Source organism: Medicago truncatula, chromosome 6, assembly GCF_003473485.1.
Source record: "Medicago truncatula cultivar Jemalong A17 chromosome 6, MtrunA17r5.0-ANR, whole genome shotgun sequence".
Taxonomy (NCBI): Eukaryota; Viridiplantae; Streptophyta; class Magnoliopsida; order Fabales; family Fabaceae; genus Medicago; species Medicago truncatula.
Window position 1 is genome coordinate 8146816 of NC_053047.1, and position 27006 is coordinate 8173821.

At 34.0% G+C, this 27006-nt stretch overlaps 3 protein-coding genes across 4 annotated transcripts; 1 reads left to right on the forward strand and 2 right to left on the reverse strand.

The window, feature by feature from the left end:
* The first annotated feature begins 700 nt into the window (after positions 1–700).
* LOC25495703 (probable carboxylesterase 11) lies at positions 701–5765 on the forward strand. Its single transcript, XM_013595931.3, has 3 exons — positions 701–1334; positions 2281–2677; positions 4793–5765. The coding sequence occupies exons 1-3, from the start codon at positions 917–919 to the stop codon at positions 5328–5330; spliced, it is 1353 nt and encodes a 450-aa protein (XP_013451385.1). The 5' UTR covers positions 701–916; the 3' UTR covers positions 5331–5765.
* A 1970-nt stretch (positions 5766–7735) lies between these two features.
* On the reverse strand, positions 7736–14234 carry LOC25495704 (serine/threonine protein phosphatase 2A 57 kDa regulatory subunit B' theta isoform). Of its 2 annotated transcripts, none has more exons than XM_013595933.3 (3): positions 13958–14234; positions 11929–13220; positions 7736–8717 (listed from the first exon to the last, which is right to left on the reverse strand). In XM_013595933.3, exons 2-3 carry the CDS (start codon positions 13117–13119, stop codon positions 8337–8339), a joined length of 1572 nt encoding a protein of 523 aa, XP_013451387.1. In that variant the 5' UTR covers positions 13120–13220; positions 13958–14234; the 3' UTR covers positions 7736–8336. The 2 variants fall into 2 exon arrangements, with proteins under 2 accessions (XP_013451387.1, XP_024642405.1); XM_024786637.2 differs by lacking the exon at positions 13958–14234 and adding an exon at positions 13837–13920.
* A 2075-nt stretch (positions 14235–16309) lies between these two features.
* On the reverse strand, positions 16310–24983 carry LOC25495705 (AUGMIN subunit 6). The gene is made up of 13 exons (XM_013595934.2): positions 24479–24983; positions 24324–24380; positions 23203–23297; positions 22056–22206; positions 21637–21762; positions 21355–21511; positions 21201–21261; positions 20853–21120; positions 20188–20313; positions 19221–19385; positions 18869–19109; positions 17406–17876; positions 16310–16632 (listed from the first exon to the last, which is right to left on the reverse strand). The coding sequence occupies exons 1-13, from the start codon at positions 24692–24694 to the stop codon at positions 16592–16594; spliced, it is 2175 nt and encodes a 724-aa protein (XP_013451388.1). The 5' UTR covers positions 24695–24983; the 3' UTR covers positions 16310–16591.
* Positions 24984–27006: the final 2023 nt, after the last annotated feature.

Consider the following 27006-nt stretch of genomic DNA (forward strand, 5'->3'; position numbering starts at 1 on the left):
TCATTTTAACATTGGTAGAAAATCAACAAAAGACCCTCTCTTTTAAAAATAAAAAAAATAAAAAATAAGACAACAACAAAAGATATGCATTAAGGAAGGAACCACTCGGTTGTGAAGTAGTAATACATATTGTTTGAGTGAATTGTTTGACAAATAGTTAGTTTGTTTGTGTTGAGTTTGTAAGTTGATTGAAATTCATCTTTAAAGTGAATAAGTGGGATGTATGGGGTTTGAACTCCGGTCTCTGCATATATTATGTATTATCCCTTATCAAGTGAGTTAAACTCATATAAACTTGTGTTGAGTTTGTTGTTTTGTCTTTTTTGGATTTGTACCTTTTTCTATAACAAACAACGCTTCTGCACTTTCTCAAAACTAATAGATAATGGTATTATTAACAAGTCGATAATTAATAACAGATTAAAACTTGAAAAATGAAAAGTAATTTAAAACAAAATTATTCTCTAAAAATGATAAGTATTGTGAAAGAACGGAATATTTAACATTATTATATTATTAAGACAAATTAATTTGTCCTTGACAGAAAAAGACATGTGTTTTTTGGGTTGTCCTTACTTGTACTCAATAACATCATTAAAAATAGACAATTAATCTTGACAGAAAAAAAAAAAAAAAAAAAAAGAACAGTATATAATTTGATTTAAAACTTTTAAAATTATTTTTTATTTAAAATAAATAAAAAATCAATACCTTTCTCTTTCTCTTGTTTTCCTTCCTCCACCTTTCACCTCTCCAACACCACCACCATTGAAACACAACCTTCAAAAAAAAATCAAACCAATTAACAATCAAATAATCCCACCTAATTATCCTCATAATCTCACCCTAATCATAATGAAACCATCATTAACATTAACATTACCATAACATAATTCATTTTCCACATTCCCTCAAAATGCCAACGGTAGCGGTAAAACTGTACAGCGTATTCTTCAAATTCCTCTTAAAAAACCGACTCCAAACCCGTATCCAAACCCCACCCAACCCATCAAACTTATTCGGTATCACTACTCGACCCGACGAATCTCTTTCGTCGCCTAATCCGTCTTTTACAGACGGTGTTGCGACGAAAGACATTCACATTGATTCTTTCACTTCTCTTTCCGTTAGAATCTTTCTTCCGGATACCGCTTTAAGGGATCCGGAAAAGAAGAAGGGATCTGGAAAGAGACGTGAGAAGATTTTGTCGTTGTCTTCGTTGTCGCAGCCGCCGCAGAGGAGAAATAGTTATGATCCTTCTTCGCCGGATTTTCCGGTGAAGGAGGATGTTAGAAGGAAGAGTGTTTCCGGTGATTCCGATAATTTGAATTCAGGTAAAATTTGTTTATAATGTTGAAAATTGTATAAAAAACTATGAAGCATGGATACAGACACCGGACACAGAACGGACACTGACATGCCGACACAATTAATAATTTGAAAAAATCACATAATTTAGTGAAATTTCAAGTGTCGGTGTCGTGTCACGTGTCCGACACCAGGACACGCCTAATTCGAGGAGTGTTCGTGCATAAGGAATGTTAATTTTATTATAGAAAGAGTTTAATTACTATTAAAGTGTGAAATTATTAAATTATTTTATAAATATATTCAACTATGTTTGATCAATTAATGTATACGATTACTGATGATACGAATTTAACTAGTATCTACTATCAGCTACAGTTATTTGTAGATATGCATTTAAGTATGTATTGTCACGTCAATTAATCGGTGTGAAAACACACGCATGAGTTGTCATATTCATTAATTGACGTGGTAATACATCATTTGATGCATATCTACAAATAACTGTACACTCACAGAGTATACTAATAAAACTTATTGTCACGTCAATTAATATAATTGAATATGCATATTCATTAATTGATATGACAATACATTATTGGATGCGTGTTCAATAACCTTAATTAGTGCTTGTTTGGGTTAGAGTTTGCAAGCACAAACACACGTTTGCGGGATTTCAAAGCAAAACTATCGTGATTTCTAAAAGCTAGCTTTTGGGTTAACGTGGTTAGTTGCCGTGGTTTTATAGAAAACGTGTATTGAAAAAAGCTGAAGCAAACAGGCATTTATACTGTCAATGAATAGTAATGAAACTTTTTTCATATTCATTAGTTGATGTGAGGACATATCATTGCCATGTGTACAATAACTGTATACTCATAGTGTATATTAATTAAATTGTTATATACTTTACATGGAATAGTGTTAGCGGTGATTAGGAGAATTTGAATTGTTTGGATAATTTGAATACAGGTGGTGGATATGGAGGATATTTACCATCAATGGTGGAGGATGATCGGAGGAAGAGAAAGCTACCGGTGATGGTGCAGTTTCATGGAGGTGGATGGGTGAGTGGGAGTAATGAAACGGTGGCGAATGATTTTTTTTGTCGGAGGATAGCAAAATTGTGTGATGTGGTGGTGGTGGCGGTTGGGTACAGGCTGGCGCCGGAGAGTAGGTATCCAGCAGCATTTGAGGATGGATTTAAGGTTTTGAGTTGGTTGGCAAAACAGGCGAATTTGGCGGAGTGTAGTAAGTCAAATTTGGGGGTTAAGAAAACGGGGGATGGTGGGAAGAGACATATTGTTGATTCTTTTGGTGCTTCTTCTTTGGTTGAACCTTGGTTGGCTGCTCATGGGAATCTATCAAGGTTGTTACACCTTCCACATTGTTGTTTTTGTTGTTGTTAATCAATGCCTTTGTGAATGAATTGTGTTGTGTTTAATTTAGGGCTTGTTTTTATTGGCGTTATTTGAGCTAATCTGCTGGCTTACGCACTTGTGAGACCATTTAGAAGAGCTTATGAAAACAACTTATGACATGTTCTTAAGTTGTTTTCAGCTTATTTCCGTAAGCTCTGTAGGATAGCTTTTGAAAACAAGACATGTTTTAAGTTGTTTTCAGCTTATTTCCATAAGCTCTATAGGATAGCTTGTGAAAACAACATAGTTGATATGAAATTAGTCTAACTTTATTATATCTTTTGTCGTAGAAATAGTTTATACATAAACACATATATGATACATGTTTATGTTATAAGAGCTTGTTTAAGTTGTTTATCCAAACATGGCTTTATACCGTTGTCTTGCTATTGTAGATTGATTTGTTTTTAAATATAACTAGTTATGATTGAACTAAGCTTTGGTTTGTACTAGTAATTGTTATTTAGCCTTCATTGTGTGATATAAGTGTATGTAGAGTAAGATGAGAAATTTGTCACGTGATCTAAAGTTAGGGAAAGAGTAATGGCTTGTGCAGTGTTGTATGATTGTTTTGAATTTGACGAAACAAGTTTGAATTGGGATTTTCAAGTTCGTATCAATTGCAATGAACTTGTCATAACTAGATCAATTGGTAACAGATAGACACTAACAAAACTACTATTTACCGTTGACTAACATTGTGCCTTTCAAAATGATCGTCCTTGCTGTGACACACTGGTGTTAATTGCGGAAAATATTGGTTTGTTCAAATTCTACGCAGTGCTGCTATAGTCACTATTTGACTAAACTTTGTACTAAATCGCATATCAAGGAACAATAGTTGTTTGTTAAAATCCCGCTATGCAATAGCTCCGCTTTTTGACAACTGTTGTGATATGATCAATATGTGGCTTTCATTGTGTGATTGAAATGTAGTTAGAGATTAGAGTATGTAGAATAAGATGGTCATGGGATCATAGATATGGAAAGGGGAAACGGCCACTGCACACTGCAGTGCAGTAGTAGGATTTCTGAATTATTTTTTTGATACTATGGTTTTTGAATTTAATAACAACAAGTTTGAATTGGGATTTTCTAGTTGATATCAATTGCAATGAACTAAGGAGTGACTTAGTTTGGCATGGTAAACAACTAGGATCCTGTCTAGATATTTATTTTTTAACATTGTTTTACATATTTGATTGGTCAAATTTTAAGGAAGTTTCAAATTTGGAGCAAAAAAAATCTACCAAAAACCTTGTTTTGCTGATTAACTAGTTTCTCCTAGAGTGTTCTCAAGTTAAATCACATCTCGTTGGATCTTCCTGTTTTGGAAAAACTGATCAGGTTCAGTCAGATATTTTGTATAGGATTTTCAGTTGTTGTAGAGACAAGTGAGAGAATTATCTTATGCATGATGAAATTATCACTAGTTATTATGTCGAGAAGTATGGTGTTCTAATTGATTTGGATCTCAAAATTAATCATGGTTTGTTGCCTTTGTCTCTTCCTGCACTATTGGATATGGAAATTAGATTGTGTTGATGATAAGAAAAAGGACTTGTGGACCTAAGGAGCTTAAACAATAGTCTATGTGAACCTTTTTTCCTTGGACTTGGTCATTCTTGCCTGTCGTCCGATTATATGCTAGATCTGTATTGTTTTTTCCTCTATGTATATTAGTAGCATCCCTGTCACCCCCTTTGGAACTTTTGTTAGTTTTTGAATTTTATGGGTAAAAGACTTATTTGATTAGCATAGGAACAATCATTCGAAAAGTACATGAATGTTTATAATTCCTAGACAATGCTTGTTTAATCCAATTTATGGATAAGGGCTGGTTTTTATAACTCTACGCCTCTTCAAAACAGGTCTTGTTTGATTGCCCTACATTTATATCTTGACTTGAAGGCCGACACTTCTTTAGATAAGCTTTTGGATTGTCTATTCACTTCATTTTTTCAAGTCATAATTTCTATTTGAAGATAGTGTTGCATGTTGATGGAGTTACGCATTGTTCTTTTTCGTGGCTTAACGTTTTTTTTTTTTTTATATTGAATCAGGTGTGTTCTTCTTGGTGTGAGTTGTGGCGCAAATATTGCAGACTATGTAGCTCGAAAAGCTGTAGAAACAGGAAAACTTCTAGACCCTGTCAAGGTGGTGGCACAGATCCTGATGTATCCATTTTTTGTCGGAAATGTGCCTACACATTCTGAAATAAAGTTAGCGAACTCTTATTTCTATGACAAGGCTATGTGTATGCTGGCATGGAAACTATTCCTACCCGAGGACCAATTTAGCCTAGACCATCCAGCTGCCAATCCCCTAGTCCCAGGCCACGGTCCACCTTTAAAGCGTATGCCTCCAACATTAACAGTGGTAGCGGAACATGACTGGATGAGAGACCGTGCCATTGCTTACTCAGAAGAGCTTAGAAAGGTAAATGTTGATGCACCTGTTCTTGAGTATAAAGATGCAGTCCATGAATTTGCAACACTTGACGTACTTCTCAGAAGTACTCAGGCTCAGGTTTGTGCCGAAGACATCGCCATCTGGGTCAAAAAGTATATTTCACTTCGAGGTCATGAATTCTCATATTGAATATGATAAACCAGATTATTGCAATGATCAGTGAGAAAATCGTTTCCCCATTGTTGAGATTAGCTTCAGGTTGCTCTTCTTCCTCCGACACTAGATTATAACGATGATATGTGAGGAAAACTTTTCTCTTCGGGTTGCTCTTCCGCTGCCAATTAACTTGTGAATATGTGATATATTACTTGATATGTTTTGATACTAGAAAAGCCCTCTGCCGGCAATTGACTGATTCAATCAAGATAGTTATTTGAAAGTGGTATGAGTCGAACCTGTGAGATGGATGTACCTCATCAGCACCACATTTGGTAACCCCTGTTCCATTTTTTCCTGTGTATTATGTAATATTTCTCATGAAAAATACATAATATTTTGTTCATTATTCTTTCATTCCATTGTTACAATATGTGCCATAGACGAGTTCTTTGTTTCTCATTGTTACAATATGTGCCATAGACGAGTTCTTTGTTTCTCGATAAGATTCAGATTTTAGATTAAAAAATAATAATTGGTCATAAGATACCATTTAGTGACTACCTAGGATGATTATATGAATTAATATTTAACCAAAAGTTAAGGCCAATGTTTTGCATAGTTTGCTTTGTTGGGAACAATGTTTGTCTCCATTACAAACAAATGTTTCATCATTATCTTATTTTTCATTGTTGTGTCTTATGTACATCCATTATATAAATGCAATGGCCTTCACATAATTGTCCACACTGATACCCTCCCCTTTGATTTATGGGGGAGGGGGAACCATGTGGAGGTTTGTACATAGATAGAGAACCTCTCATGAAGCACAGAGATTTGAAATTAAAACAATCTTCATTAACCAAGTCAATTCAATATGGCTTGTTGGTCTCAATATTGGAAGCACTTTGAGGGAATGAGAGCCACTCGGACGCAGTTTGCATTGTCGGATAGAGTGATAAATGGATTTGGATTCTCTGCTCTTATCCAATCATGCAATTGTTAATCGAAACCGTCAGATTAAGATTAAAATTCTCACGTTCTGACTTTGTATTCTGAATTTGATTTACTAAAGTTGTACTCTGATCGTGATCAAATAGTCTAGATTACGTGACTGTGCCGAATGAGTGATTTCATATGCAGGAAATCTTTATCTTGATTTCACATTTGCATTGGTGGCATCTCTGTTGATTTTCCGGTAAACCTGAGTTTCTAAACTATGGTTCTGGAAAGTTATTATGTTACTTTCAAAATGGTTGTTGATAAAAAAGTGGTTGTGAAAAGTTATTATGTTACTTTCAAAGTTATAGCAATGTTATGCAACTAAAAAAGAGAAATATGACTTGTTTGATAATAGTACTAAAATGTGGTGTGATTTAGTATGTTTTTTTACCTTGAAAATGCTTATATCACTAAAAGTGGCTCATAATTTCAATAGAGATAACATCAGCAATACAAATTAGTATGACTATAAATATGGTGACGAGATGAAAAATAGTAATCTTATAAAGCTACTCGTTTAACATTAACTACGCAATTTGCTTGACGTTTTAGATCGCAATTTTGCCAAAAAAATCAACACATTGCTTCTCTTCGCGCAGAGGGTGTGGCGGAGATCCACAACACAATAACATAAGCATGCAGAGACGGAGTTGTTTCTTTAATCAATGCGAGAGCATTTAGAGAATCAAAACAACAAATAACATTTCTGAGTCCATGAAAAATACCAAGTAATTCTGCATGGAGAATATTACTCACACAAAGGTGACCATGATAGCTAATGATCCGATCACCAAACCCGGCGATTCCAGGATTTCCAATGACACTTTCATCAACATTTAGAATCGTAGCATCTTCTCAAGACTCGTACCAAGAAACGCTGTTGATGTTTCGGCTAAGGTTCTCATTTGGAAAACAAGCTGAAATGACATTACCAAGGACAACGGTAACCGAAATGAGTTTATAAAGATAGAAACTCTCCTTAGCTATACACATAGAATTTCTAGCTCTCTTAAGAGACTAATGTGATCACCCAAAGTTCCAGCTTTCAGCAACTCAACAACATCATTTTGAAGGAAAAAAATTAGGATCGTTAAAGCCAAGCTGTAACCACAATATGATGTGATGATTACAAATATTGGCCCTAGTTTAATCTTCTGTTAATGTTTTTTTTTTTTTTTTCGTTTGGACAAGATATAAGTGCTTGTTGATTACTTTTACTTAGGCTCAGGTTAAATGTGTAAGTGTAACCACAATATGATGTGATGATAACAAATATTGGCCCTAGTTTAATCCCCACTATTAGCAAAACATTTACAGTGTAAAATATCACCAAAATATGTGTTATATGATAAAAACAAATTATATACAAATAGAGAAAATTTGTGACTTGGGATCATTAGAATGAAAAATAAATTCTTTATGTCACAAATAACACATGTACTAAATAAATTGCTTTCAGAATATATATTAAAAAACCACAATTCATTACAAGATAACCCCTAATTATCAACTTTCCTTAAACAACCAAACTCAACTACACAAGAAAACCAAAATTAACACTACAAATTGGAAACAGAAATGGAACATGTTTCCATCAAAGTGAAGTATGAAAGCGAATTAAACGTGTAACTCAAGCCATTTTATGATTCTTCGTAGCATCATTCTCTGAAGCACTAACACAGACATGACACTAGACATAACACTGACATGTTGACACCGGCAATAATGAGAAAATAGAATAATTGAATGTCAGCACATGTGTCGGTGTCATGTCAGTGCTACATTGATCAAACTTCAAAGGCCGGCTACAGAAAGGGAATTCTAAAATAAACAGTGGCTTGAGACATCCATTAAAGTCTCATGCAATTCAATATATACATTTCATGCTTGTAAAACCAAGTTGGAGCTATTTTGTACCATAAATTTGGTCTTGGAGAGTTTTTCATATGGTCAAGGGAACCAACAAAAAACAGCACATTATCACCATTAGAACAGCTCTCATGCTTTTTCACCCTGCAATGCCGAAAAATTTAAGGATCAATCCAATTGAGGCCTACTTCCTGCCTTACCAGAAGTTGCATGAGTTCTTGGAGAAACCAAAACCGGTTCGTTGATGGCAACTTTCATGCCTCCCATTTCTTCCAAGCGCTTCCACCTGGCTTCGTGTTTTGACTTCATATCATTCGCTTGCGCTTCATCTTCTCTGAATTTCGTCATGCACTCCTCGTAGAATGCAGGATCAGTGTCCGAGAAGATCTTGCTGACGTTTATTGTCAAGCTTCGGACGGCTTGGTTCCAGTGGCTCCGTGCATTTTGCTCCAAAGCAGGTAAGACTATAGGAAGTATAATTTTGTAGTTCTGTTTGATCAAGTTCTCAATATGATCATTATTCCATAAGAACAAAGCCCTCTCCGCTACCTACAAATTCAGACACAATTAAATTATTTGATAGATTACAAGAATAAAGTTATGGTAAAAGTATCCACCATCCAGAATAATGCATCATAGCTTTCAAAAAAATAAATGAATTTTTTTTTCCTAAATTTTCAAGGAAGACATATCTAGTACACTATCAAGATAACTTTCAAGGAAGACATGTTTTCATATTCTAAATGGTTTCATGCAACGTTAAAGTTAGATTCATGATGAATACATTAAGAGAAGGCTTTGAGGCCCAAAAGTCAAGCCAAGCCAAGCCCTTAATCGCAGATAAGTCCCATCAGGCTAAAACTCAACCCCAGTCTCTAAGGGAAGACCTCGACGGCCACTGACCTCTGAGGATAATTATCTTATGACAGCTGAGGTTCCACACTTCCACTTATCACGTAAACACTCAACACTAACCAAACTAGATAAGAAGATATTATTTACTATTAACCTATGAAGCACGGATACGGACACGGACACCGGACACGACATGGACACTGACACGCCGACACAGCTAATAATTTGAAAAAATCATATAATTTAGTGTAATTATAAGTGTCGGTGTCCGACACCGAGACACGCCTGATCCGAGGAGTGTCCGTGCTTCATAGCTATTAACAAAATGTAAGATAAAGGGGAATTTGAACCTAATGTTGATACGTCATTAAAACCAATCAGAATAGACCAGGTAAGGATGTCCCTCGGATCACAGAACAACTATAAATAGGGGGTAACCTCCCATCCACGTATACTCACTCTTAAACCTTACTTTGGCATCAAACAATCTTTATAAAAATAGTTTGATGCCCTACCTATTGGAGCAGAAGTTAAGGATTCGACAAGTTAGGAAGGATTTATTACCATGATAGTCAAATCTGGATATGTATCGTGTATCGTTCAACAACTTTTTTGAATCGGGTATCGTAAGATACATGAACAAAAAACATGACTTAAAATATCATATATAAACTCCAAAACACTTCAAATATCATATACAAACTTCAGGATACTTCAAAACTCAAGTCATAAACAAAAGTAAATAACATATAACATCCTTAATTCAGTCAAAATCAGAGCGTGTATGTGTTGGAAGCTGTAAAGGAAGAGAATATAATCAAAAGACAATAGGATCAAAACTGACTATCTAGAAAGAACACAAACTAGCTATGGAGACTCTTAAAATTTGGTGGGTCTAACTCAACCTTATAAAACAGGTTTGTAAGATGAGAGACCCTTAACACCACCCCTACCCCATGCCCATATTGGACATCTGGAGCGTGACCGTAGTGTGGCCCAATAGCGGGTGACCAATGATAGACTCTGATAGAATCTTAAAATTTGGGTTTGGCCTAACTCAACCCTACAAAATGGTTTTCCTTGTAGAGTGAGGACTGTCTAGTGTCCACTTATAAACAAATTTCAGACTATATCTAATCAAATGTGGGACTATTATGAAAACTCCAAATGTGGGACTATTATGAAAACTCCAATTTTTTGTCGCAATTTTTTCTTATAAATCCTTCAAATATTTTAAACTGATATAGCATAAGCACTAAACCAAAGGAAATGATCTCAGGTGAATATTTTTAATTCCAACAATAGCAAAATACAAAAGTTGCTAGTCATTTCCTGAACATGATTTCTCCAATGTATATTATTTGTGATGTCACCTTCCTTTTCAATTCAGGAATCTTAAGTGACTAATTCTGCGCTGCTAGTTATTCGATGAGAAATTGAGAAATACACATGAAGTTTGCGAGTAGAAAGCAAAAGTTAAGGAAATGCAACTTCAGGAGGATAGTTTTACAAGATGACATCACAAAATGCATGAGTAGATAGCAGGAAGCTCCAGTGGCAGGATATGCACCAAGCATAGTAGTTACATTTCTACTAAACGTATAGAAGATAGATATGATTATAAAGTTAATATCACAGTTATGAGTTGTTCACCTGAGTGAGGTTTTGAAAGTAATCACACCCTTATTTTATTCTACAATATACATTAATCCTATTGTATAATTTTCCAAAACTATACATTATTTTCAAATGACTATTACAGCTTTTATGACTTTGATGATCCACTGAAGGCACATACAGTCAATGATCCAAGTGGAACAATTTTGGCAATCATATCCTCAAAATAAATGCCTGCCTAAACTTTGAGGAATGTTGAATACATTGACAAAAGCTTACATTGAAGAAAGCACTCTTTCCCGTTGAGTCGGTATTATCAAATAGAGGCTATAGCGGCACTATAGCGTAATGAAATTTGATTAAATCACTATTGTTCTGAGATACTCTATTCAGTACAAAGTGATGTCAAATAGCGGCTATAGTGGCTCTATAGCACTGTAGCATAGCGGAATTTGATCAACCCCCTATTTTTCACAATCTGTAATTGACAAATGACAACATCCCCATGTGGAGAAAGAGAGTCCTGTAGCAGTTTATCCGAATGGCCACACATATGGCATCATTTGTACAATAAACTGTCAAAGCAATGACAGATCACAAACGCCAAAACCAATGTTCATACGCTCTGAAAATCTACCAGAAAAGCAGAAAGAGAGTCCTATAGAAGACCACAAAAATTGGAAACAGCGTAACAAAAGAATATTATGCTCAACAATATCTGCCATCAATTTTCAAACATAAATTTCATAGAAATTAAAGTCAAAGGTCATGTTATGAATAGAGAGTGAGAGGATGCATAAATACAAACTTCAGGAAACTACAAAAATATCTTCCGCAAATTGATCATTTTATGACATTATGACTTATCCTGTTATCCAATGAGGCCTATGTCTCATCTTATGAGACAACAAAAAAAGGTATTAATTGAATATGGATAATGATTTCTTTATCGAATGTCTACCACCCTAAGGAAAAATAAGGCACCAATGTTGTCAAATAGAAGATATAGCAGCACTGTAGTCATATAGCATAGCAGATTTTAATAGACCGCTATTGTACGGTGATCCACAATTAAGTGCTTAGTGTTGTCAAATAGCAGCTATGGCAACACTATAGCACAGTAGCATAAAGGAAATTGAACAAGCCTCTATTTTCTGCGACCCACGATTGACAACAGTGTCAGGCACAAAATATAAACTTCCCATTTCTTATTCTACGAGGGGTTGAGAAAGCATCACAGAAAAATATAGAATGTGAAAGTTGATGAAAACTACTAGATTTAACAAACCTGAAAATGTGAACTGCTCAAGCAACGTCTTATTTGGTGAAACAAGAGCACCATGCATTTCTGAAACTCTGCAGGCTGAGTTGCTTCCAAGACTTCTTCCAGCTCCCCTAAAAACATAACCTCCTTCGAACTATTTGTTATCGGCCAGTATTTCAATAATCCACGTATGATCGTATCAGCAAGTTTGCAGTCTTTTTCCACAAATTGTGTGATGCAGTAAGATAACTGCTGGTGATACATTGGTATGCATTTCGGTTTATGAAGAGGAATAAGAGCTCGCACGAGAAACAGCTTGTGCTCTTCTTTCAGTGGCAGAGCAAATCCGTTGATTATACTTCCCAAAATTTCTAAGAGTTCTGCAATACCATTGTGTTTCTCAGTTTCAAAAATGAATCGGTAGAATATATTGTTGATTGCTTTTCTGATGAAAGGTCGATGCACCATAAATTTCCCGTATATTCGATGAAGAACCGTCTTCAAGTAATCACGCTCTCTAGGATCCTCTGAATCAAAAAGGTCCAACAATCTGAGAACAAATGAATGATCAACATATCTTTTCGCTAACTTTGCATCGGTCTCGGGTGATGTGACAAACCTAAGAAGAAGTTCATACACAATTTGCAAGTAAGGCCAGGCAGGGTCCATTGAAGGCTCTTCTTCATCCATATCAAAGGCTTCAAGAATCTTGTTCTCGCGAGGTGGAGTAGTCAATGTACGGAACAAATTTATCGACACGGTTTTCACGATTTCTTGCATCATAACATCAGTAAACTTGCCATTAGCCGAAGAAACATAATCAACAAGCTCTACAAGGGTTTGCCGCTTAATCTCCTTTTCTTTAATGTTCTTCGAAGGGTCAGTATAGTCAAATAAAACACAACACATTTGCAACTTTCTTATAAATAAATTCGGCTTCTCCGAACTCGGAACGTCGCGAAAACTTGGCAAAGCTTCATAAGAAGCTGACAAACTACCGTTCAGATTCAATTTTGAATTCATTGCTTGTACAAGTATGTCACCTCCAATACTCGAATTAGAATCAACACCTGAAGCAGTTGAATTTCCATAACTGCTGCTTCTTACACTGTTTGAAGAAGATGAAGAAGTTGATGTTCCTCCTCCTCCTCCTTCATTATTTTCTGCCGATTTCGATCCCTTCTTAGGTATCCTATTTAATATCTGCTTGAGCATAACTCAAAATTTTTCAACAAAAAATTTCACCAATCACTTTAAAACACACCCCTTAGTCCTTATTTATGCTACTTCAAATCAGGCAAAGCAACAACCTCAATCTGCAAGACAACCAAACAAATGCACAAACTGAACCCCTCATACAGAAACAAATGAAAACAATAACATCTATTCAAATTCACTTATATCATAAGACTCTATGAAGCACGGACACAAACACCGATACTGAACGTGACACGGTCACTGACACGCTGACACAAATACAACTTTGAGACAATGACATAATTCAATGTAATCACATGTGTCAGTGCTGTGTCGGACACTGACACGTGTCGGACACCACGACACACCTTAGATCAGAAGTGTTGGTGCTACATAGATAAGACTCCATGATTCTTACTTAAATTTAACAACATGACATTCTAACAGAGAGAAACCACATAATTCAGTGAAAAATTCCTTAACAACATTAACAGTACTTTTTTATGACAAATCTGAAACACAAGCTCAAAAAACACAAAATCAGCACAATACTAAACACTCTTTTTTCACCAAACACTCTTAACAAAATAAACAATAAAACAAACAAAAACAGCACAATAACAAACATTCTTAAACAAAACAAAACAAAAACAATACATTCACACTTAAACAGAGAAACAAAAAAAAAAAATATTTAAATTAAATCAAAAATTAGAAAAAAAGATTGAAAACTACCATTATTGATTAATACCAATAAATAACTAACAAATTTCAAAAATTGTGTGAAACTATAGAGACGCAGAAACTTTGACTTATATATTTCACTAGAGTGAGCAAAAGGGTCAAAGAAAGTTACCTTCTTTTCCTTTTTCATATTGCTTCTTGATTACGATTTTTCACCAAAAAAATAAAATAAAATATGGATCAGAAAAAAACAGGATCTGAGTCTGATCCAGAAAGACAACAAGGTTAAAATTTAACTTTAAAAAGTGTTGAGGGACAACGAAATACGATGATTGAATGGAACAACCTTAAAAAATCGAATTTTTCTGAAGAAAAAATAAATGGTTGCAGAGAAAAAGCGAAAGGGAAAAGATTGAATTTTTATATAAATATATTTTGAGTTGGAAAGGAAAAAGAATTTTTGAGAATGAAGGAAGAAGGTATTGGAGGAGAGAGAAAATAAAGTGAGGTGGAAAAAATTGCATTTTTTTAAATATGTTTTTAATTTATGAATATTCAGATTTTAGTTTTTAATCTCTATAAAAAAAATTGCAATTTTTAGTTTTGTTTTTGTATCATTATTTTATAAATGTACAATGTTTTTTTAGAGACTAAAAACAAAATTTTAGATATTTATAGAGATAAAAAATATGTTTAATATTTTTTATATATAATTTGTACTTTTTGGGCTGCATGAAAAATATTATTAATTTTTTTCAAGGAAAAAATTATGGTTTACAAAATAGTGTAATGATTGTGTAGTTCATCCATATTTTTATTTTTGGGTGAAGTTGTATTTTTTTTTTTTTAGGAATAGTTGTTATTTTTGGTTTGCTTGGAAAAAAATATGAAAAAAGTTTAAAATGAATTACGATGTAGAGGTTCATTAAGGTTAAAGTAGCTTTATTTACATATCATTTATTAAAAAGATTTTTATTTTGACACAAAAAGTTAAACTCACATTTTTGTAAGATATGAGTCAACTTTTTATCAACGAATCAACATTTGTTAGCTTAATTTAAAAAACTATGATTAAAATGTGTTTTAGGTAAGAAAAAAAAGAAATTAAAAGTGTTTATGTCAAGGTTCTGATATCACTTTTCTCTTTATCACTTTGTTTTTTAAAATAAAAATTATCATTAAAGTAAAAGTGTTGGTTATTTTATGCTATAATTCGTTAAAGATGTTTTTTGCTTGTTTGAGTAATAAAGGTGCATGTGAGTTGAGTTTTGGGGATTATGCAGAATTTAAACTTCTATCATTGTGAAATGTGTTTTGTATGTTTACTAACGGCTTCATTCAACTTTGAATTTTGCTAGTTTAAGGTTTTAGCACATTGATTAAAAAATCTAACTATCCGTAGTTGGTGTTTTTGTAATCATCAATTATTTTACAATTTTTCATAACCCTTTTATTAATCTCCATTATTCATCTTTATTAGTTTATTTTCTTCAAAGCATAATTTTTGGTCCATTTTCAAAGCATAATTTTACTAGTGAAAATAAAGTACAGTTAATCTATGATCCTTAATGGGCATAGTGGAAAAAAGTTACTTAAATTTTGGACCAATAACATAGAATGTCAAAGTTCAAGGATTGAAGGAGTAATATGTTTTAGATGAAGATTATTATGAACCACCTTCATAGGATGGTACAACACTAATTTTAACTCTTGAATTCATTTCATCATCATCATCATCATCATAGTAATTTTAATTTATGAGACTAAATCATCCAATCTTAATAATTTCAATAACCAAAATCATGATTTTTTTTTTCCAAAGCATCAATTATCGATCTGGCAACAGGAATTAGTGGCCAGCTAGTTTGTGGTCCCATCTTTGTGGCTATGAAGATCTAAATATGACTTTCATAATGTCTTACTCAAATTTCAAGATAAGTGATTGGCTTAAGAATAGTTTTGGATAATAATTCATATTTAATGGTAATGACAAGTAGGAGAGTATTCTAAAAATAATGAAAATTCCATTGACATAAGGAAGGGAATGTCATTTTCACAGTTTCCATTCTATTAGTAAATTATTTACTCATACATAAATGTAACTTTTATATAGAGATGTCAATATCATTTAATGACTCATTCAATTTAGTTATTGGTTAAAACTTGAGTGAATAACTAAAGGTAAAGATCCCCTAAAAAAAGTAAAACTAAAGATAAAGATAACCCAAAGTATATAGGAATTTGTCATGAATTCAAATTCAGTTTAAGAATACAGCACTGTTAAATCTCTTGAATGAGAGTTTGTCTCCTATTATGGTTCTATCCGACTCAACTATTAGTATCTGCAGTTCCGCGCAGAGGATACTCAGAAAAGCTCAAGTTATTAAGTATTAACTATATAAACCTTTTCTCACTACAATCAGCTATATAAATCAAATATCATGATGTCTTACCCTGCCATATCAACCAAAAAAAGACAATCTAATATCTCAATTATTCGCTATGATTATTATAGACAAGCAAATAATGGAATCATAAATCAAAGAATTATATTCCACTAATCAGTCAATGTGCACAAAGCAATGGAAATCACCAAACCATATTCAGAAAAGGAACAATGTATATATCATCACTGCACAGTACAAGAAAACAAAGTGAGTGTTCGTTTCTAATATACATGCCAAGATACAAGAGTGTCGTGTCATACAGCGTGAAGGGAGTGAAAATCCCAGTAAAAGAATAGCAATCCACTGCATTAATCACGCCATTTCCTCGATTAAGTCTTTCGGAGGTTGCCATTAAATTCTCAATGGTCTATCAATGCCGTGTCGGTTTCTGAGAGAGGGGCTGCAACAACAAAATTTCAGACTGATCAATTAACCAATATCTATGAAATCGCAAACATTTGCTAAAAATTATGCACGACGAACCACTCCCAACTGTAGAAATGTAAATTCCAAAAATAGCCCCTAGATTTTTCGGAATTTTGAAGTATACATAATTGTAACTTTAACTAATCCAGTATCCTTATTTCTAGTTCGAATCATGACTTTATGTGTCAGAAACACATGTTCTATTCAAACTGCATTTCATCGTCTAGACAACACTGAAGCTGATGTCTTCATACTATGGGTTTGTTTAGATTGACTTATTGAGCTTATCTACTGACATAAGCACTCGTGACATGGTTTGGGAGAAATTATGAAAACAACTTATGGCATGTTTATTAGTTGTTTTAAGCTTATTTCCATAAGCTCTCCAGGATAGCTATGAAAACAGGTTATAGATTATACAAAAACTGTTAACTTTTATTTTTTTAATAGGAATAGCTTGCTTACAAGAGCTTATCATAGCGCTTATGCTATAAGCTACAAAATAAGTTGTTTATCCAAACAGGGCTTAAATACTTTATCAGATCAATACCAAAATATTGCTTTAACATTTCACTTATTCCTTAGAGAAGTGAAACCAGGAGCCTACCCAAACCCAAAAAAAAAAATACCATTTTTGAAGCTCTGAATTAAATTTCATATTAGCAAAAGCATTTTAAAATCATTGAGTGATTAGAATAACTAAAAGACAAACTCCTGAAACAAAATCAGGTTGAAAACAATACATACCCAGCAAGTCTTCAAACTGATCAGTCAAAAGTGACGAGTCCATTAGCATAGGTGGTGAGAAAACTTCTTGTGCATCCTCGAAGTCAAACATTGACCGTCGTGCATCGGATGTTTCATTTGAACCGGTATACGAGAGAAACCCATTTACATTGTCAGAATACGAAAGCCTTTCCATATCACTCAACATATCTGAAAATTCATCAAACTTGCTCCCATGTTCATCTGATGCATGACTCTCAAGTAAAGGATCGTCCATTGGAGATACAAATAACCTTTTGCTCCTCAATGAAGTTACGTTTTTTTCTGTATCTGAATGAGAAAAGCTAGTCTCTGATAGGGGGACAAAGAAGTGCTCAGAACTTCCGTCAGAATGGCTACTATTCCGAGATGATTCTAAATTGTATGACTGCAATGACAGCGCAGCTTCTCTTACTGACCTCTTCAAATTCTGGACAAACAAACTATCACTACCTACAAAATAGAGCCATTATCAGCCACTTTACTTTTAGCATACAGAAAACGAAACTCCCACACAGAGCCATTAGCTTCAATATATTGTAACGAGTCAAAGACCAATAATCAATTCTCCTAAAATCTGGAGTTAATATGAGCACAATATGATTTAATATCTCTGAACATATTATTAGACCTCTTATTGGAGAACAATATAAGGGGAAAGGGTAGAAGTAAATTATGGCACTTATGGTCAATTATGTTTTTATTATTTGTTAGTGTTATTTATTTTTAGTAATAAATAAAGGAGAGGGGAAAGTGTTTATTGGTTAGTTATTGAGTGTTTATGGGAGGGAGAGACCAAGACTCTTGAATTTCTTGATAGGATTTTGCCTTGCAACAGTATACAATCTCTTCCCTTAGTTTGTGTGTTATTTCCTAATTTGATGTATTGTAAAAGAAGACATTCTCTATTTTGAGATAACAGTCCAGAGATTGTTATAAATAAATTTTTTATACTAAGTTTATCACTATAGATACCATTTACTATTGCAGACTCTCTGCTTTTAGCCAAGACTGGACAGTGACCAACCCGCTTCACTTTGTGCTAAAATACCAAAAAATAAAATAAAGGGCAGCCAAGTGCACTAAAGCTCCCACATACGCAAGGTCCGGGAAGGGGGCCCACCATTTTGGTGTATTGTACGCAGCCTTACCCTGGTTTTTACACAGGAGGTTGTTTCCAGGAGTTGAACCGGTGACCTTTCAGTCACGCAACACCAACTTTACCGTTGCGCCAAGGCTCCCCCTTTGCTAAAATATAATTTCAATCAATTATAAAAAATGGATATCCAGGAGGATAGGATCAAGATCCTAATATATTGTACACATGATGCCATGTCAAGGACCAATTCTGCTAAAAGCTTAAGCAATTCGGTAGAGACCCAAAGGATGGTTTTTTATCCCCCAAGGAAATCTTTTGCCTAAAAAATTATGAAAACAAAACGCACCTTCTGAACTTGCTACTTCATTATTTGAAGGAGCGTCCAAAGATTTACTAACAGAAAGGTTCTCTGTTTGGCTGGTCTGAGAAGCATAACCATGCCGCCTTTGCACATTTCCAGCTTTTCCAGAAGGGGTCATGCTAAATAACTGAGGAAGTTTTAAAGTGGAGGGACTAACAGAAACCTTGTCAAGCTGAACATTAGACATTCTTGAAGCCAACTCACCAACATCATCAGTACCACTTTCCTGAATAATATTAAAATTGATAACAAAAATAGGGATAAAATCAGATCACGTATTGTGAAAGAAATAGCTACAAAGAAGAAATAGTTGCGACATAATAAAATAGTAGATTACCATCCTCCCACTGCTCTGTGCTTGGATAGGTGATGTTGACTGGCTATGATGTCTGTTCAATAGATGTGGAGTTAGATTGGAGGCCAAGCAGTTCACTTTTTCTGTACACTCTGATATGGACTTCTGAATTGTTGGGGCAACGTCTTTGAGTTGGTTGATAAGCACCTGCAAATGAAAAAGGCAACAATGTTAAAATACTGAAGCCCAACCATGAAAAGTGGGAAGACATAGAGCAAAGACCCATTAGACGATATATCAAATTTAGCGGTAGAACCAGCAAGTAATTGATGAAAGCAAGGTAAATAGCACAAGATTTTATTGCTTTCTTCTTTACTTCACATAGGACAAAGCCAAATGGTATTTGATAAGTACCGAAGCGCTCGGAAAACCCTCCTTCAAAAGCTAATATTAAGGAGGAAGAATCAAGGTACTTAAATAATAAGCATCTTTTGCATACGTGCTTAATTAAGTTGTTCACACAAACATCTGATATTATTATTTTTATTATTATTAGTTATATTCATATATAAAAAGCTGTTAACAAAGGACAAACAAAATGTCTGTTTGCAAATGAAAAGAAGATATCATCCACAAACACCGAGACAAGACATATAAGGCAAAAAATGATAACCCCTCAGGCAAGGCATGCTTAAAAGATCTCTAAACAAAACTATTTGTAAACTCTCATAAGCAGCACCCCAAAACAAAACTATAGTTTCCACTATATCAATGTAACTCTGCATATACAAGTTCCAAAAGGTCAATTAACTAAATAGTGTCAAAAATCATTGAGGACATTACATTATTTCTCCCTTCAACGAAAAGATGCAGGAACAATGAAGTATGGTAGAAGTTGTCTAAAAACTTTATCAGGAAGCTCATGACAAATAGAAAATGAAACTGCCTTTAGAAGCACTTCAACACTGATAAGATTTTGAATATTTTAAAGCTTGTTATAATGCATCACCTGGAAGCTAGCCAAGTGTTGCTGATGCTCTGCAAGGGTTGCCGCTAAAGACTCAGCATGGCCACTTGAACTGCCTTCCTGTGCACTGCGCAATATATCTGGACCCTCTCCATCATTTGCTTTTGCCTGCAGATGGTAAATCAATAAATAAGAGTGAAAAGTGTAATCAATTTACTACTACTACTAGGTATTGTAACTCAACTGAACACAATTGCATCAATAAACTAAATTCTCAAGCTTTTGGTGCAACACAGACTGGATTATCCCATTTTTCAAGATTTTGAACTATAAACAGCCATAAATTATAAAAACTTAAACAAATTTAACAAAAATATCAGCTCAAACACATTTATTAACCAGCCATCATATGTTTAAGAAAGAGATCTTTCTCATGATTTTAGAGCTTAATAATTCTCCCAGATCTATCTTGCAAAAAATATAACTTAACAAAAGTAGAATGTTAGCTGATAAGATAAATATGAGTGCATGCCCAAGGTTTTTTTTACAAAAGTCAAGACATTTGACAAAGAATGTAACGGAAAAAGTTTGGTTTTTTATCCCCAAAATAAAAGTCATTAGGTTACTACAAAACTTGTAGGATAGAGGTACACAGACGGATCATATACAGGTGACCATCTTTAAAGGAAAGTTTGTAAACAGCATACCAGATGAAGTGATTGTTTATGGATACGTTGCAAGGCGTGTGTCCATCGCCGTATAACTTCTGCTATGTCAACGGTTTGGTGGACTCTCCCATTTCTGTCATCCACTGTTGTCAATGTCTCACTGCTAAAATGAGATCCATCAATCTCCCCTTGGTTGTCCGTTTGCACTGAAGACAAATCCCCGGAGTCACCAGATAATACATCTGAATAAGGAGCCTGGGAACTCTGGTCCATTGCTGCAAGCAGAGATGATCCAGAGATTCGGTACCTGAAATTTATGTACAAAATGGTTAGCCAGAACACTTGATATACAGATATTGGAAAGGCAAGGTAAGTACAGTGTGTTACCTATGTTCCCGATGAGCTATCAAGTCTTCAATAGGCCCTGATGCAAGAACTTCGTGTTGACCTGCACATTAATATTGACAAAATTTAAACATCATTGGTAGACATTTACTTGACAAATGCAAAGGGGAAGCAAAATATAAAGTTTTGCACTTACTTTTACGAGCTAATAAAGAATCCCATAGGCGAGTAGCCTTAGAAACCAAATGGGAATTCTGACTTGAACTAGATACGAGATCATCCCAAAGTTCTCCTTCCAATTTGACTTTATTCCTTAAGTCATGCAGCTTTTCCAGCTCTTGTTGCAAATAAGCCTGAATTAAGGTTTTACATTATAACCACTTAAAGAAAGATGCATAAAGCGTTGTCTAGATGTGGAGAGGAAAATACGAACTATATCTAAATAAACTTGGAAAATAGACTTCAGCTATTGATGCACCTCTTCAGCACATAACCCGCGAAATTCAGCAGTCATTTCATGAGCCAAATTAGACCACATGGCCTGCCGTTGTACAGCCATTTCTGCATTTTCTAAAAACTTCCTTCTTTCAAGGGCTATTCTTGCCTGTTAAAAATCAAAGACACAACTAAGTTACTTAAGACAAAGTAGTGTATCATTACACCTAACCCCAATTACAACGACATTTTAGTCTAAAAGAATTATTTTAATCAATAATTTTCTTCAGTCTTGTACATTACCTTATACAACACTTAATATGAGATGGAGTACACCAAAAAGACTACTGTATTTTGTAAAAATTCAGACTGACAAATTTTTTTTTTCCACAGACAACATGTCAAACTCCTCATAAGTAGAGTATCATTTTTTCCTAAAATTTTATGGATTATCATTAATACCTTCGTAACTGGAAGTAGAGTAGCTGCATGTGAGAATGCTACATCAGTCAATGGCGTAGGCAATGGATTAGATGCTATGTCCGAAGTAAATGTCCGTCGATGAACCTCTCGCAGAGCATGCAACGAAAGTTGCCACAAAAGCTCAACAAACCTACATTAACATGAATATTCAAATAATTTTAACTGTCTTTACAAGAATCCAAACAAGGAGCTTCTGTAAACAAACCACATGAGATTACGTTATCCGATTCTAATATAACAACAAAAATAGAAATATTTTCCCATGGTGGGTCTCAACTCCTCTTTGGTAAAACTCCTCTCTGGTAAAACCATTTAGAACTAAATCCTTTAAATGGTTTCACTTCACATTTTTTCTTGATGACTCTATTCTCAAATAATACTTAGACTATCATCTAATCAATACGTCTTACTAGGCTGGGTTCTATTGGTCTTCTTCTACAATGATTAACTATTTTACACAAAACTAACATATTTTTCTTAGATAATAGGTGTTATCTGTCTATTCACTCACAATCTTATCTTGTTCTATATGTCGACTCATCTACCAAACTATTCTCATGAATATTGAATACTCCGCTCAGCTTATGCTCTTTCGATACGTCTAATTAAAAAAAAATCTGCCTGTTAAGAAGCCATATAATGATTTCTAAACGCCACTATTGAAGATCAATTAGCAACACTAACATTACAAGCTCAACGTCCCCACCAAATTTGCCACTGTAAAGCTACATCAGCTGAAAGCACCCTGCTGCACAATGCATCACCACTCTAAAAAGCCACCGATTAAAAAGAAGCAGAAGACAGTTACATCGACCAGCAACAAATTCAACAAGATTCCCAAACCACAACCTTATGCAAGAGCTAAGAGAGCGATAGCATTCCTTGGTACCTTAACTAATAAACCAATCGCAGCAAGCGCAGAACATTTCTCGGTCAAAACTAAACCAAACTAGGCCAACAATATACAATACTAATACTAATAACACTAATAAATTGAAAAAAAGGCAAACAACTAAATAGAACTTATTTTGTCCAAAACAATGAACTAAAAAAATACAAGCAGAGATAACAAATCAACTAAGCCTTCTGCAATCAACAGTTACATTACATGAGATTGAATACCAACCTAGGTCCACAACAAGTAGCAAGCGAAGAAACCCTTGAATTGCTTCTAGGAAGTGCTCCTTGCGACTCAAGCTCACTAATAATCGCTTGCACAACCTACCAAACACATTCCACCACACGGTTCAAAACCATTCCACCAAATCCATTCAAATTTAAATTCACAACGGAATAAAAAAATGGATTTAATTCATATACACAGTCGGTCTAAAGAATTCAACATTGTCAATCAATCATAACCGTCGGATCATTAAAAACATTTCACTTTTATCATAACAACTTCTAAAGCCACACACAATTGGTTCTGTTGTCGTGACATTGTAAAACTTTTACACTGGTGGTGCATACAAATTAAACTTTAAGTGTGTGTTTGTTTCCTCTTTTGGAGGAACCAACATTGACTCTAGAGGTTTAGAACTGATTTTCACATGTTTGGTTCCTCTAAAGTAGAACTGATTCTACTAGAACCTAGAAATCATAAGTTCTAATTCTAGAATTGATTTTTACACTCAAATTTAGTTTTATGTTTGGTTTTAAGGTGACAAGAAATGTGTTTGAGTAAATTGATTTTGTAAAATTGATCCCGACTAAAAGTGAGTTGAATATAAAGTGATGTATATTTGGATATATTCATGCAAAAGTGACTATAAATTTGTGTGTGAAACCCAATTCTAGAATCAAAAGCTACAAATCCTCGCTTCAAGTAGAATAAATTTTGGAGGCAAAATTAAATCAACTCAAAACCAATCAAACATGTCATAATCAATTTTACACCTCCATAATTAATTTTAGCCTCTCTAGAAGTGGAACTAATCATACACTTGTTCAACTGACATTACACCAATGCATCCCAATTCAAAACATAAATCACTTTAGAAAACCAACCAAACATGTCAGAATCAGTTTTACACCTCCAAACTCAATTTTGACCTCTCTAGAAATGGAACTAATCATACACTTATTGTTCAACTTACTTTACACCAATGCCTCCAAATTTCAAACATAAATCACTTTACCTTCAACTCAATTTTGGCCAGAATCAATTTTTCATAATCAATTCACTCAATCAATTTTCTGACTACAAAACATACACTAAAAAAATTCAAAAAAATAACAAATCCATACCTTACGAAAATCACGCGATTGTGCGGAATCAAAAATCGGCCAAACCTTATCAAAATCCTTCAAGATCCAAACAAAAAAACAAGTTAAACTACAAGATCAAATACAAAAAAAAAAAAAGAAATACAGAATCAAAATCTCGAGAAAGTGAAAAATACTTTTGAAGATTGAATTGGTCCTCTGAGAGAAGAGAGAATGAAATATAGCAACTGTTCTCCTAATTTAGGGTTTGAATGACGAAATGCACCAACACGAGGAGTTGAATTCGATGCTCCAACTCCAATAACCGATGGATCCAAACCTAACAACAAACAATTCGTGTACATTGCACTTTCTAGTTCGATTTCTCTCTCTTTTTCTCTATCCATCGTCATCACCTTCTTCTCATACGGTTTTGAAAATAAGCTTAACTTAAACGCGCGTTTTGAAAGAAAAAAAACTTAAAACGCGCGATTAAGAAAAAGCTGCTACGATTTGCTGATTCTTACAGGGCGGAGGTTTGAGATAATGAGATGAGAAATGAGGATCCAAAAGCACTTAAACGCAAGGTTAAGCGAAACGCGCGTTTGAGAAAAAGCTGTAATCTGCTTCTTCTGCTTCTTTTCTGTGTTTGTTTTCTCTCTGATCTTTCTCTCTCGCTGTGTTGTGTCTCTTTATTTTATTTTATTTTCTTTATTGTGTGTTTGGTTATGTAATGACATAAGCTGATTTTGAAATTTTGATTCTAGATAAAATTAGTTAAATGTAAAAGTAACAATAAATTTAGTTCTTGTTCAAAAAAAACAATAAATTTAGTTAAAATCAATTGTAAAAATTAAAAGCTTTGAAAAGTATGATATTGATTAGTAAGGAGTTGACTCGTACTCATTGTGAGGTCAACTATATTATCGGTCGTCACTATAAGATGGTTGGTGGCTACAAATGTTACGAACATTTGTACCGACACTTGTGATCTCCTTAACAATTTCTATCTAAAAAAATTACGATTTATTTACGGTCGAATTCAATATTTGACAAAAATCTTACACAAATTGATCATTAACATTTTCATGAATGACTTATTATATCTGATTTTTACTTTTTTGTCAATAGTCTAACGGTTAAAAATTGAAAATAAATGGGATATTAATATTAGAACTTAGATATTTGCAATACCTCTAACAACCGAGTTAATTCAAGTAAACATCTGGATTAATTTATCTTGTGTAATTGGGTTAAGAAAATTATGAATGAACAAAATAAGATTTTAGTAAATTTTAGGAAATGGGGTCTTGAGTTTTTTGTAATATGTGAAACGACGTCGTATAAGGATGGGAAGGTGTGTTTTTGAATTTGAAGTGATTTTGGAGGGTAGTGGTAGGCTACCACCGTTTTTTGGAGTAAAGTAGATTGCCGGTCGTTGCCGGCACGACTTCTTGTCGTTTTCTTCAACAATTTCAAAACTATTTTTTACTCATATAATCTCTTCCCTAAAACTATCCATATACACTCCTTTTTTTTTTTTTATCAATATACATTATTTCAAAAAATAAAGTTATCTTGGTCCTAATGTTTAAAGAGTAGCTAAAATAATACTTAAATGTGTCAAAATTTTGAAATAATTTTCAATTGTGTATTTCGTTAGTCATAATAGTTTTTTATATTAAAATGTTTCATTGACATTATCATATCAGTCCTCCAATATTATTTTTTTTGTTAAGTAGCCTAGTGGCTAGAGAAATTCATCTTAAAGATGAATAAGTGGGATGTTCGGGGTTCGCACCTCGCCCCCTGCACATATTGTGCATTATCCCTTACCAAAATGAGTTAAGCTCAGGGGACAGTCCTCCAATATATTTACTTATTATCATATCTGTCTTTGTAGGTGCTTATTTATTGTCTTTTCAGTCTTTATATGAAAAACATTATTGTGAGTATTAAAATATTATTTTAGCGTCACATCATTGACTATTTTGACTAACACAGTGAACAATCAATGAATACTTTAAAATTTTGATACATTGAAATATTATTGTGACTACTGATTACATATTTATGGACTAAAGTGACAATTATCCCTTATTTTAAATTGTATTATTTCTTTATCGAAGGATACTTTGATGAAATAGTAATATACTTCTTTTAACTTAACTAGAGATCATCCATCTAATTAGACTTGGAAATAGACCAACGTTAAATGTTTGAACTTTGAAATGAGAGTTTTGTCATTCATTATGATTCTATTTAACTTATTAGATTAGTATCTATTATTGGAGACAAAGGATATCAAAATTGTACTATATTTCTATTTATATTTTTTTTAAGATGAATTTTGTTGTGTTGCTTGTTACCCTTATATTCATAAATTCAGAAAAGCATGTAGTATAATTCATGTGTGCATATTCCTATAATGAATATTGTTGGGTTGGGCGACTCGGTGACTGTATTGCATTTTCAGTTCGTTGATGACACTTTACTGTTAGGTGAAAAAAGTTGGGTTAATGTCCGTGCTTTGCGGGTTGTGCTTGTTTTGTTTGAGGCGTTGTCTAGTTTAAAGGTTAATTTTCATAAAAGTATGTTGGTCGGGGTAAATATCAATGGCTCATGGTTGACTGAAGCTGCTGCTATTTTGCGTTGTAAAATGGGTAAAATTCCTTTCATTTATTTGCGATTGCCTATTGGTGGAAATCCGTAGAGGTTGTCGTTT

What these genes read in the sequence shown, in the direction of transcription:
- LOC25495704 (XM_013595933.3), bottom strand. Translation starts at nt 13,119, where the DNA reads ATGCTCAAGCAGATATTAAATAGGATACCTAAGAAGGGATCGAAATCG. An exon ending in TGAGCAGTTCACATTTTCAG is followed by an intron (nt 8,718 to 11,928) that starts GTTTGTTAAATC and finishes CTGAATTTGTAG; the next exon opens with GTAGCGGAGAGGGCTTTGTT.
- LOC25495705 (XM_013595934.2), bottom strand. Translation starts at nt 24,694, where the DNA reads ATGACGATGGATAGAGAAAAAGAGAGAGAAATCGAACTAGAAAGTGCA. An exon ending in GCGGGTTATGTGCTGAAGAG is followed by an intron (nt 21,512 to 21,636) that starts GTGCATCAATAG and finishes ACCTTAATTCAG; the next exon opens with GCTTATTTGCAACAAGAGCT. An exon ending in AACACTTGGCTAGCTTCCAG is followed by an intron (nt 19,386 to 20,187) that starts GTGATGCATTAT and finishes TTTCATTTGCAG; the next exon opens with GTGCTTATCAACCAACTCAA.
- LOC25495703 (XM_013595931.3), top strand. Translation starts at nt 917, where the DNA reads ATGCCAACGGTAGCGGTAAAACTGTACAGCGTATTCTTCAAATTCCTC. An exon ending in TTCCGATAATTTGAATTCAG is followed by an intron (nt 1,335 to 2,280) that starts GTAAAATTTGTT and finishes ATTTGAATACAG; the next exon opens with GTGGTGGATATGGAGGATAT. An exon ending in GCTCATGGGAATCTATCAAG is followed by an intron (nt 2,678 to 4,792) that starts GTTGTTACACCT and finishes ATATTGAATCAG; the next exon opens with GTGTGTTCTTCTTGGTGTGA.